The 12,351-nt window shown below is 35.6% G+C and overlaps 1 protein-coding gene across 7 annotated transcripts in view; it reads left to right on the top strand.

The window, feature by feature from the left end:
• The window catches only part of CCDC171 (coiled-coil domain containing 171), a 358,505-nt gene that overhangs the window by 300,243 nt on the left and 45,911 nt on the right, over positions 1 to 12,351 (top strand). For all 7 annotated transcript variants that reach the window (XM_079927995.1, XM_079927997.1, XM_079927993.1 and 4 more), the window contains one exon: positions 9,326 to 9,478. In XM_079927995.1, coding sequence (XP_079784121.1) covers positions 9,326 to 9,478 — 153 coding nt within the window. The remainder of the gene's footprint in view (positions 1 to 9,325; positions 9,479 to 12,351) is intronic.

The raw sequence follows: 12,351 nt of genomic DNA, 5'->3' as shown, positions 1-12,351 counted from the left end.
ATCTGATATGGGTATTGCTGCTCCAGCTTTCTTTTGATTTCCGTTTGCGTGGAATATATTTTTCCATCCCTTCACTTTCAGTCTGTATGTGTCCCTACGTCTGAAGTGGAACTCTCGTAGACAGCATATATATGGGTCTTGTTTTTGTATCCATTCACCCAGTCTGTGTCTTTTGGTTGGGGCTTTTTTTTTTTTTTTTTTTTGCGGTAGGCGGGCCTGTCACTGTTGGTGCCTCTACCGTTGCGGAGCACAGGCTCCGGACGTGCAGGCTCAGCAGCCATGGCTCACGGGCCTAGCTGCTCTGCGGCATGTGGGATCTTCCCAGACCGGGGCATGAACCCGTGTCCCCTGCATCCTCAGGCGGACTCTCAACTACTGCGCCACCAGGGAAGCCCTTGGTTGGAGCATTTAATCCATTTACATTCAAGGTTATTATCAATATGTATGTTGCTGTTACCATTTCCTTAATTGTTTTGGGTTTGTTTTTGTGGGTCTTTGTCTTCTCCTGTGTTTCCTGCCTCGAGAAGTTTCTTTAGCATTTGTTGTAAAGCTGGTTTGGTGATGCTGAGTTCTCTTAGCTTTTGCTTGTCTGAAAAGCTTTTGATTTCTCTATAGAATCTGAATGAGACCTTTGCTGGGTAGAGTAATCTTGGTTAGGGCTTTTTCTCTTTCATCACTTTAAGGATATCCTGCCACTCTCTTCTGGCCTGCAGTTTCTGCTGAAAAATCAGCTGCTAACCTTATGGGGATTCCTTTGTATGTTATTTTTTTTGTTTTTCCCTTGCTGCTTTTAATATATTTTTTTGAATTTAATTTTTGTTAGTTTGATTAATATTTGTCTTGGTGTATTTTTCCTAGAGTTTATCCTGTATGGGACTCTCTGTGCTTCCTGGACTTGAGTGACTGGTTCACTTGGGGGTTCTTCCCATCTTCTTGGGTGTCAGGGTCCTCCACCAACAGCTGGCAGACACCCTAGTTTTGGGGAGACGCTAACTCAGCATCTTCCCACACCACCATCTTGACGCCTGCATGTATCTTTTTGAATTATGGTTTTCTCCAGATATAGGCCCATGAGTGGGATTGCTGGATCATATGGTAGCTCTATTTTTAGTTTTTTTAGGATCCTCCATACTGTTCTCCATAGTGGCTGTACCAATTTACATTCTCACCAACAGGGTAGGAAGGTTCCCTTTTTTTCACACCCTCTCCAGCAACTTGTGCCCTTCTGACTCTAGGCCACTCTCTGTTTTGGTTTGTGGGCACAAACACAGCTGTTGCCGCTCTCCTTCAACCAGTAGGGGAAGAGCTGCCTAGCTCAGTCACCATGATGCAGAGGAGTGCTCTCCATACTTGTTGATGGCTTACTTTTATTTTTGAACCAGTATCTCCAATATATGTATGTATGTATATTTATACCTTTATAAATTGTATACTTGTGTTATTGTTAAATAAGCTCTAAACATAAAACAAAAAATATAGAATATTTTAAAGGTATGATTTTAAAAGATTTTTAAAAGGAAGATTAAAAAGTCAATATAAAAACTATGGAGACAGTAAAAAGATCAGTGATTGTCAGGGGTTGGGGAGGAGGGAAGAATGAGTAGGTACAGAGAATTTTTAGGGCACTGAAACTCTTCTGTGTGATACTACCATGGTGGGTACATGTCATTATACCTTTGTCCAAACCAATAGAATGTACACCACCAAGAGTCAACACAAATGCAAGCTATAGGTTTTGGGTGATGATATGTCAGTGTAGGTTCACTGATGGTAACAAATGTACCACTCTGGTGCGGGATGTTTTTGGGTGTGTAGGGGCAGGGGGTATATGGGTAATTTATGTACTTCCCACTCAATTTTTCTATGAACCTGAAACTGCTCTAAAAAATGTAGTCTATTAAAAGAACTAAATATAAAATAGAATAAAATCTATATATGGAAGTCTCCAATTTTTTTTCCATTTTAACTCACTTTGGAGACTGAATACATCCCAGTGGGTATGCAAGACAATGGACTTTCCCTTTCTTTTTAATAAAGAGATAAAATTTTTATTCTTTGATATGGATTGGCACTGGTATCATCACTTGGTCCATTTTTTTAGACATTAATATTTCCTGTTAGGTATTTTGGGAAAAGATGGAAGGATTCTACAGTGCAGCAGGGCTGAGAATGGTGTCCTCACTTGTTTATTTACTTTCTTTGTATTTCACCACGAACTCTTATGTACCCTGTATGGTTGAGTAATTTATGGATTAAATTATTTTTCATAGTTTAGTCTTTACAGTAGTTTACAATGAGATAAGAGGTAGTCTTTAAAATCTTCTATATAAGGTTTGCTGTTCTTCTTGTGACAAAATGCTTCAAATTACTCTTGAACTTGAGTGTGAATTATGTGCTTTTCTGTAGCATAAAGAGAAGGGTTCCAAATCTGTAGGCCTTTTCTTTGCTGGCAAGTGGCTATCAAAAGCATTCTATCTATAAATTTTTTTTTAAAGAAGCCAAGACAAAACACATTCTGTCACAAGAAGTTTTAAAAGAAATGAACTGCTTTATTGAAGGAGTTTTATGGAGCATTATGAAAATAGTTGTTTGGAAGTGTTTCCAGAATTTTGGAATTTTTCCAAAATTGATCTAAATCTATAAAAATTCATATATGTGTATACACATAGAAAGTTCAGAAGCAAATTTTTTGAACCAAAAAATGTGTTTGAATTTTTGTTAAAAATATAAAATGTATTTAGTATAAAATGCATTTGTGAAAATATAAAAACAGGACATATATTAGTTTAAAGAACAGTTGATTAATTCAGGGAAGTTGGAAATATTTTAGCCAAAATTCCAATTAAAACTTCATTTACTTGATTGATAGGATTGAAACATGCATGTCATGATTTAATAAACACAACCAGTGGTGTACTTTCGCCAAGTGCATCTTCCCTATTTACCACGTCATGGGATTGGTCAGGGTGAGGATTCAGTATTAGACTTCCAAACACGTTTCCCCACTATCCAAAAGCAGAGCATTCCTATAAAACCTGTCATAAGCTGAAATGGTGTTAAGTGAAGGAGCAGTTACCCTAGGCCCCATCTTGCTAATGGATGAACAAAATAAATGGAGACAAAGCACAGATGCTCACAGACACAGTTCAGAGCTGTGTGGACTTGGTGCTTAGATGCTGAGAGTAGTTCCCGGGGAAGGAGCTTGGAGGGGCGACTCTCACTGCTCTGGGTGAGCGCTGCCTCCAAAAGGGCTCACTGCAAAACAAACAGTGAACGCTATTTTTGCTTTTTGCCTTTTTTGGTAAAAACGAAAATCCTCTTCGGATTTCTTTCGGTTATCGAAAACAGGTACAAATGCAGGTCTTTCGTGAAAGTGAAGTGGCATAAGGCAAACTTTCGAAGAGCAGGGATACCTGTATCACAAAAAGTTATACAAGATTTTTAAAATTGTAAAGCATATCCAATCATATTTCTTTCACTAACCATCATTAGTAATAGCTTTTTGTTGAGAGTAAGAGGTTTCAGGGCTACTGATAAAGCCAAGTTAAGGCCCTCTCCCTCCTCTCATAGCTGTTTATGCTTAGTTTCAAGCCCACTTGTACTTGGTTACACCTTTGTAGAAGTGTTTTCTTGCTTGTGTTTTGGATAGGGTTTCTCTAAAATTTTGTTTCTGGCCTCTTCCACTTTCTCTTTCTTATTAATTCCTCAGAATTCTTGTCAGCTGAAAGCATTCTTATCAGCTTTGATGCCTGCACATGCATGCACACACACATATACACACACACACGTGCAACTCTGTGTGGTAAAGCAAGGAGGTGGATGGCAGTCTGCCATCCTGATTGAGTCTTTCCTACATAACTTTGTACTGGAATGTTATGGTGAATAGTATTTAGGGCCAGGACCAGAAACCCAACATCCAAACTAAACAGTCCATTTCCAGATCTTAGACTGGCTCTTGACTGGGGGACGTAGTTGCTATTTGCAGACTAGTAAGAGACGCTTTAACCCTCATTCTCTGCTGTATCCCTACATTTATAAAGTATTGGAATGAAAGTAAGTCAATTAAATGAGCAACCTTACAGAGTAATTTTGTGATAATGAAGAAAATAATTTTAATTCCAGGTGCTAAGGAATAAAATTTAATACTAAAAATTATGAGAATGTTATCATTCTAAGACTTTCATTCGTAGGAAAGACATCTTAAATAGTAACTTTTATTTTATTATTTTTTAATTAAAAAAATTTTTTTTACTAGGGTACAGTTGATTTACAATGTTGTGTTAGTTTCAGGTGTACAGCAAAGTGAATCAGTTGTGCATATACATTTACCCACTCTTTTTTAGATTCTTTTCCCATATAGGCCATCACAGAGTGTTGAGTAGAGCTCCCTGGGCTATACAGTAAGTCTTTATTAGTTATCTGTTTTACATATAACAGTGTGTATATGTCAATCCCAATCTCCCAATTTATCCCTCACCTCCCATTACCCCCTGGTAACCATAAGTTTGTTTTCTACATCTGTAATTCTATTTCTGTTTTGTAGTTAAGTTCATTTGTACCCTTTTGTTAGAGTCCACATATAAGTGATATCGTATATTTGTCTTTTTCTGACTTCACTCAGTATGACCATCTCTTGGTCCATCCATGTCACTGCAAATGGCATTATTTTGTTCTTTAAATAGTAACTTTTATTATCAATGGGACGTTTTGTTGTTAGGAAGTAAATATTCATTAGCCTCTAAAATTCTTTATTTTTGAAAGAATTTTAATATATTCAATGTGTAGAATAACTTGTATTTAAAATACTTATGTGTCCAATAATACCCCTCAGAAATATTGAATCTTTCTTTTATGAGTTAAAATAGTAATTTTCCTAATTTGATATCGTTGTCATTATTATAGTTAACATTTACCTGAGTGTTTACTGCATGCCAGATAGTTAAGGTCTTTTCATGTATTAATATTCATTTAACCCCCACAAAATCTTTGTAAGGTAGGAATCATTTTCCCCATGTTATGGGGATTTATTGTATTTCACATATTTGGTATATCTGGTATATCTATTTTACATGGTATACTTACTTTATATAGTATATAGAAATGAAGTATATCCGTAATTACAAAATTTAAAGTAAATGTCAGAGGTTTTTGCTTCCCAATTACTTACTCAAAAATATAAATAGAAAATTTACTATTTTGTTGGCATCTAGGCCTTATGACATTTTCCACTAATTGCTCCTTCTCCTAACATCAGCTTCCCAAGGCTCCTACTTTCCCTGAAGTCCAATTTTGAAGTCAGTCTAAACTACATAATATGTACATAACAAATTATATAAATAATATACTAGTCCTCAAGTGACAGTCACCTGTTTGTGTCTCAGAATTTTTTGTATTCTAAAACACGCTTTTCCTTGAAATAGATAGAATGTGGAATTTTATATGTTTGAACTTTCTCATCTTGGTATGCTGATTATAAACACAATAGATTATCTCTAAAACAAAAGGCTATTTTTGTCCAGAAACTGTTTTTTGTTCTGTTTCTCATATAACTAGATAAACCCTACTGAGATTCATATCTCACTGCATGGTATAGTCAAAATCCCAAGGGCCAAAGATGACATGGGATATATTCTCAAGTGCTGGGCTTGCTTTTGACAGCATCATGCTGCTTTGTCATTGTTTCCTAATGTAAAAAGGTGTGATGTTTTAATACAGGAGTGAGGGGTATTGTATAGCGCTAGACTTCAGGAGATTGATAGAGAGGTCATGAGATGCTCACTCACTCCTCCTCGTACCCCCTCACTTGATTCCAGCTGTCATTTCCATTTCTTCTACCAAGCTGGCACCTTTCTTTTGTATTAAAGAGTTGGATTTTTCACTGGCATCCTTTATAACATAGTTTGAATGACTTTTTAATACTGGAAGTTAACATTCTTTATTCTTCAAAAGAGCTGTGGATTCTTTGAATAGCTTTACGATTTCACTGACACTCCTCCCTACCTTTCAGTTCTGAAGGAGGTTTTCATTTTAGAAGCATGTAGTATATTTTACTTACACTAGTTCCGTGAAACATACTTTCTGTATTGATTACCTTACCTTTGCTGCTCTGAAAAAAATATCCTATACAGTAAGTGTTATAGAAAATTGCTTTCATCTCTCAAATACTGCGTTAAAAATTTTAAATGCTTAAGACTCTAAATCCTAAGCAAAAAGTAGATTATTATTTTATTCTTTTTAATGTTATAAAGAAGTAATATGTGGTTTCTCTTAATACTGCACTGAATATCAGAATTTAGTTATTAAAAGCAGATCAAGGAAGGAGCCAAAATAATTATGACTTTTGTTCCATCCATCACGTAAAAATTCAGATATAACTTCTCAAAAAATATTTTATTTTTTAAAAAAGAGATTTAAAGGAATTCCTTTTATATTATAATTCCTTTTAGAATATCATGTATGTGACAATTCATGAAATGTGTTTCTCCAAATTTAAGAAATAGGACTTTTTTTTTTTTTTTTTTTTGAGGTACGCGGGCCTTTTCCTGCTGTGGCCTCTCCCATTGCAGAGCACAGGCTCTGGACGCGCAGGCTCAGTAGCCATGGCTCACGGGCCCAGACGCTCCGCAGCATGTGGAATCTTCCCGGACCGGGGCACGAACCCCTGTCCCCTGCATCGGCAGGTGGACCCTCAACCACTGCGCCACCAGGGAAGCCCCAGGACAACTTATTAAATGTTGAAATTTTTTATATATTAGAGGCCAGTTCTATTATGACTTACATTGAGATAATAATCCAGGAGCCTATTATTGATAGAAGAGTACTTTCTTCTTTTTATTAAATAAGGCTTTATGTAAGTTTTCATGCATTTTATGCACTTTAGGTCCTTATATAACAGGAACACATGTATACAAGCCACCTATCACAGATTGTCTCATTAAGATCTTAGTGGAGAATTTAAAAATAGAACAATGGTAATACTACAATGAAATTTACTAGCTTACCATTTTTAGAGGGCTTTTTTATATTAGGTGCAATGTAGCTGAAGGGTTAAGAGAATGGCTTTGTATTAGATTTTTTTTTTTTTTTTGGCAGTATGCAGGCCTCTCACTGTTGTGGCCTCTCCCACTGCGGAGCACAGGCTCTGGACGCGCAGGCCCAGCAGTCATGGCTCACGGGCCCAGCCGCTCCACGGCATATGGGATTCTCCCGGACTGGGGCATGAACCCGTGTCCCCTGCATCGGCAGGCGGACTCCCAACCACTGCGCCACCAGGGAAGCCCTGTATTAGATTTTTAACTATCTGATCCTCACAACAGTTTTAGAAATAAGCAAAAAAATTGACTTTTCTTCCCATTTTATGGAGGGAGGAGGTGGAGGCTCAGAGAGATGACATGGCATTGCCCAACAAGATAAAGCTAAGTAAGTGGCAGCATGAGAACCAGAAAAAAATAGGACTTGTGATTCCTGGTCCACCATCTCAGTGGAGAAGATAAGTGAATTTTCAGAAGTAGAGAGAGACTTGGTGTAGGAAGAAACAGATATGATTTTGTAATTTCTGATTTTTGTCTACTTTTGAAACCCAGGGACATATTTTGTGTTAGTATTAGCCCTCAGCTTACCTTGAAATGACTCAAGGTGAGGAATGTTAGGACATGTGAGATGTTCCCAAACATGAGGTCGTACCATGCTTATTTAGTGTTGGGTAATAGAATGAACTTTTGTGTACTTTATCTTTTTATGCCTACAGCTATGCTTTTGCTTCTTTTTTCGACTTTGAATAAAGTATGGGTAGTAATTTATTCACTAGAGTGTTAAGGTTATATTTTCCCAAGTATCTTCATCCTTTTCTATAAGGTATTTTTTGCCAAACTGAATATGACTAATGTGGCTTTTCATCTTTTCCAGTCTCTCTCTCTCCCCTCCTTCCCTCCCTCCCTCCCTCCCTCCCTCCCTCCCCTCCCTCCCTCCCTCCTTGCCTTCCTTTCTTCCTTCCTTCCTTCCTGTCAGTCATTCAAGCCATCCCTGAAGATACAGAGATGATTAGATTTGACACAATATCTGGCCTAGGTAGCTCCTTAGTGTAGTGACTATAAACATGTAAATTAATGCATTTCTGCCAAAGCAATAAATGCAGTAGTAGAAGCAAGCATGAGGGACCCACAGAGAACCAGAATAGAAGTTAACACTGCCTTTGGGCTCAAAAGAGCCTTCTTTAAAGAGGTGGTTTCTGAACTGGGTTTTTGAGGGCAAATAGGAATTTGTTAGGCAAAAAGCTATGAATTTTCTTTTAACTACAAATAACTCACCTACTTCTTTTTCTCAGACATTGTGTATGTTGTTTCTTACTTTTTGTTCACCAGATTATTTCATATGCATTCAGAATTGCCCAAATATCTAGTTTCTTAAAGCCCTCTCAAACCAGACTCTTCAGATTGAATATAATTTGGAAATTTTCAGACTGTCTACCATTGTTCTAAGTTGTGGCTGCAGTTGGAACATGGTTTTCTTGTAAATAACATAAAATTATATTTGAATATGTCTTTGAAATGTTTGATTTTACTTTACTGTATTTGAAGTATTTTGAAAGACTTTTTAGTCTTTCAAAGGTGTAATAGTATTCTTGGACTTAAAATTCACTACGGCTTGCTTTAGAAGCAAAAGTCTACAAAATATGATTAAACTGTGGTACAGAGGCCCAACAATTCTCCCGAATATTACACTACTTAGGGAAGAGAAAAAGTTACCAGCACTTGCTTATGTTATTTATTTTATTATATCCAGTGTAATGCAAGGATGTTCCTCTGTTATATGAATGAAAATAATTATGCTTTTCTTACAATATAGGAATCATATTATTTACTCTTAAAAAATCATAGGATTAGTTCAGCTCCTTTTGTTTCAAAACATTTGTGTTCTAGGTGGTTTGAAAATTTTACTGAGCTCATTTTGAAATATCTTGCTTATACATCCATCTGTTGTGTGTCTTAAGATTGAAATTTAGGTCAAATTGCAACTTGAATTTAACTTTACAAAGGTAATAAGTGTGCCATCTTTAAAAACTGCATTCTAAACTTTAAGCACATAGATCAAAGTACACCTTATTTAAATAAATATTCTGGAAAAAAGTCTCAGTTATTTTCTCCCAGACTTTCTTAAAATAGTCACGGTTCTCAATATAAAATGTGAGGTTTAGCTTTATTATTTTAAAGGAGGATGAAAAGTTGTTTATTTTAAAATTTTAATGATTTTGCTTTCAAATTATGGAAATTCTCCTTTGGGGACAGCTTTATTTGAATTGTATGTGGCATTATTTTTATTTCTTAAGGCTATGATTAAAAGTTTCGTGGATGTCTACCAGCTTGCAAGCACTAGAATTGCTACATTAGAAAAGGAGATGACATCTCATCGAAGTCACATTGCAACCTTGAAATCAGAACTTCACACAGCTTGTTTACGTGAAAATGAAAGTTTACAATCAGTAAGTCCTACAATATTTTTTTCTTCTTTGAATCTTGGGTCACATTTACATTCATGTTTTTGTTGTTCATAAGATCGCTCACCAGTATATATAATTTAGGGTGAGTAATCAATCAAGCAACGTAAAATTATTAAGTGTGGAGAAAATTTTGAAGGAAGAAAAGCAATTAATTTTTCCATTGTATCATGTATAAAGATATGCATATTGTTATCAATGCTAAAGCACTACATCAAGATTCCTTTGTGTTTGGCAGTGCAGCTGACAGTTGGATTTGGCAGTATGCATAGTTAAAGCTTGCAACTGTCTGAAGATTCAGTGTGTCCCATTAAGACAGAATATTATTAATTATGCGTATAACCAGAATGGTAATTAGAACATGTGATTATTCTCTGTAGAAAGCTAGTCTTATCCATAATACATGTCCAGCTAAAGATGCATGTTGTGATTCATCTATATGATTAAAATTCAGTTTCAGCAGTCATTTTATGTCTTAAAATTTTAGCCCATGATGAAATTTGGGCTCATTTAAGACTAAACAAAATTTTCTACATTTGAAATACGTGTTTGGGGAGTATCAAAAAATGAATATATTTGTGACATAAAGGAATAAAGTACACATTTAAACTTTCTCCTCAAAAGCCAGGTATGTCAACATATCTCAACAGTGAGATTCAGAGGGTTACCAATAATTAGAATGTCTTTTTTCCCTGTTTGGTTTGATTAGAATGGATCTGGGTGACTTGTAAGGAAAAACAGTATCATTTTGCCATTTAGCTGTTGACCAATTTCAAATGATATATTCAACAGAAAAAGAGTTAGCATTAAAGCAAATAGATGCATAGTTGTGGTTTGGTTCTTCAGCTCCTTCAGGTCATAGCTCAAGTGTCAGCGTCCTAATGAAAGCTTTATGACCATGGTATTTAAAACTGCAACCACTAACCCTCCCCCACCCTACAAGCTCTGTCTCATTCTCACCCCATGTTGCCTATCTACCTTCTACCTTCCTTGCTTTATTTTTTTCACTACAGCACTTACCAGCTTACGTATATTGTATTTTATTTATTTGCTTTTTGTCTGTTTGCTCCTTACCCTCATAGAATATAAGTTCCATAAGGACAAGCTATTTTGGTTATTTTCTTCACAGCTGTAAAGGCACTCTAGTGCCAAGAATAGTCTGACCCACAGTAGGTGTTCAACAAATGGTTATTGAATGAAACATACTGGGACCTAATCCAATAAATGAACAAACTAGTTATTTGGGACCTGAGATGAGATTCAGTTGAGTTCAATTTTTAAAATTACTTTGTTAATTTCTTAGTGAGAGAGTAGTAAATTTGACCTCAAATAAGAGAAATCAAGATGAAGAGGAAACCTTTATAAAGATTTGAGTAAGTATTTGGAATTCATTCTAGTCTTTCTCTGAAACACATTTACATTTCTTCCTGCTAACTCTCTGATCCCATTGGTTAATATTACATTATACTATGTCAGCTTTGTTGGGTCATACCATTATTGGTTGTTTATTACTGTTATTCATATAAAAATAATTGCTTATGTTCTGAGAAAGTTTGGTAAGGTGGGATTGTTTCCCATGGGTTCAAAAATTTTTTACCAATTATTAAGCTATTGATGTCTTAATGGAGGTGTGCTTAATACCCCCACTATCATAATAAAGCTCCACTTCTCAACCTTCTGAACAGATTTACGGGATATGCTCATCATCTTATTAGTAAGAGGAGGTTCACTCTAGCAGTGATTCTCAAAAGGGAATGTGTGTAATGTGAAAATTTTCCCCATCAGATTCTGATGTGTCCTTCTAGGACACTGCTGCCTAATCCCATGTTTCTATGGGATATATGCTCTCCAGGCTCTTCCCTTAGTTGAGAATCATTGTTTTGAAAACAATAATAAATTTGTATACTAATTTCTATTTTTCAAGACATTTAAATACGCATTTTCTAACTTGAACTACTTAAGAACTCAGAGAGGTTAATCTTTTAATTTCATAGATGAGAGGTGATATATATATATATATATATATATATATATATATATATATATATATATAGTTTGGTAGATAAGAGCATGGGCTTTGGAATTACAACCATTAGAAGTACAGTCAAATGTAAATAACAGAAAACTTGACTAACATGTTTAAGACAGTTTTTTTGGCTCATACAGCAAGAAGTCTAGAAGTAGGTGACTATTGTCATCGGTTTAGTAGTTCAGCTTCTCTGTAATTTCTCTGCCACTCCCTGATTGTCATAAGATGGAAGCCAGCTCTAGGATTTGGAATCACATTCAAGTCAGAGGAATGGGATGGCCCAGCAATACCTGTTTTATATATATGATAAAGCATTGCAAGGCTTTCCATTTAGAAAATATTTAAGTTTTTATACCATACATTTATTTTTTAAATATTTAGAAATTTTAATATAAATTTAATAGATAACAAATATTAAAGTATATTTAAATGTTTATATATTTAAAAGAGAAAAAGCCTTCCAAGGAAGTTCCAAACATATTTCCACTTATATTCCATCAGCTGGAAATGGGTTGTGTGGCCACCTTGAGCTATAATGAGTCAAGGGACAAGGAAATGAGAAATGAATAGATACCGGGTTAACCAATTAATAGTATATCTGACCTGTCATACAAGTCAGATATATCTGGATTCCAATTCAGCTTCTGTCAGTTGCTAATCAGGTGGCTTGGGTCTCAGGTTTTCATCTGTAAAATGAGGATAATGATACTACTCTCTAATAGAGATGTTGGGAGGTCTAGTGAGAAGTCTTTTTTTTTTTTCTTAACATCTTTATTGGAGTATAAATGCTTTACAATGGTGTGTTAGTTTCTGCTTTGTAACAAAGTGA

This window comes from Stenella coeruleoalba (genome assembly GCF_951394435.1).
Source record: "Stenella coeruleoalba genome assembly, chromosome: 7".
Taxonomy (NCBI): Eukaryota; Metazoa; Chordata; class Mammalia; order Artiodactyla; family Delphinidae; genus Stenella; species Stenella coeruleoalba.
The sequence above is the reverse complement of the archived record's forward strand: the minus strand, read 5'-3'. Positions and strand labels throughout refer to the sequence as shown.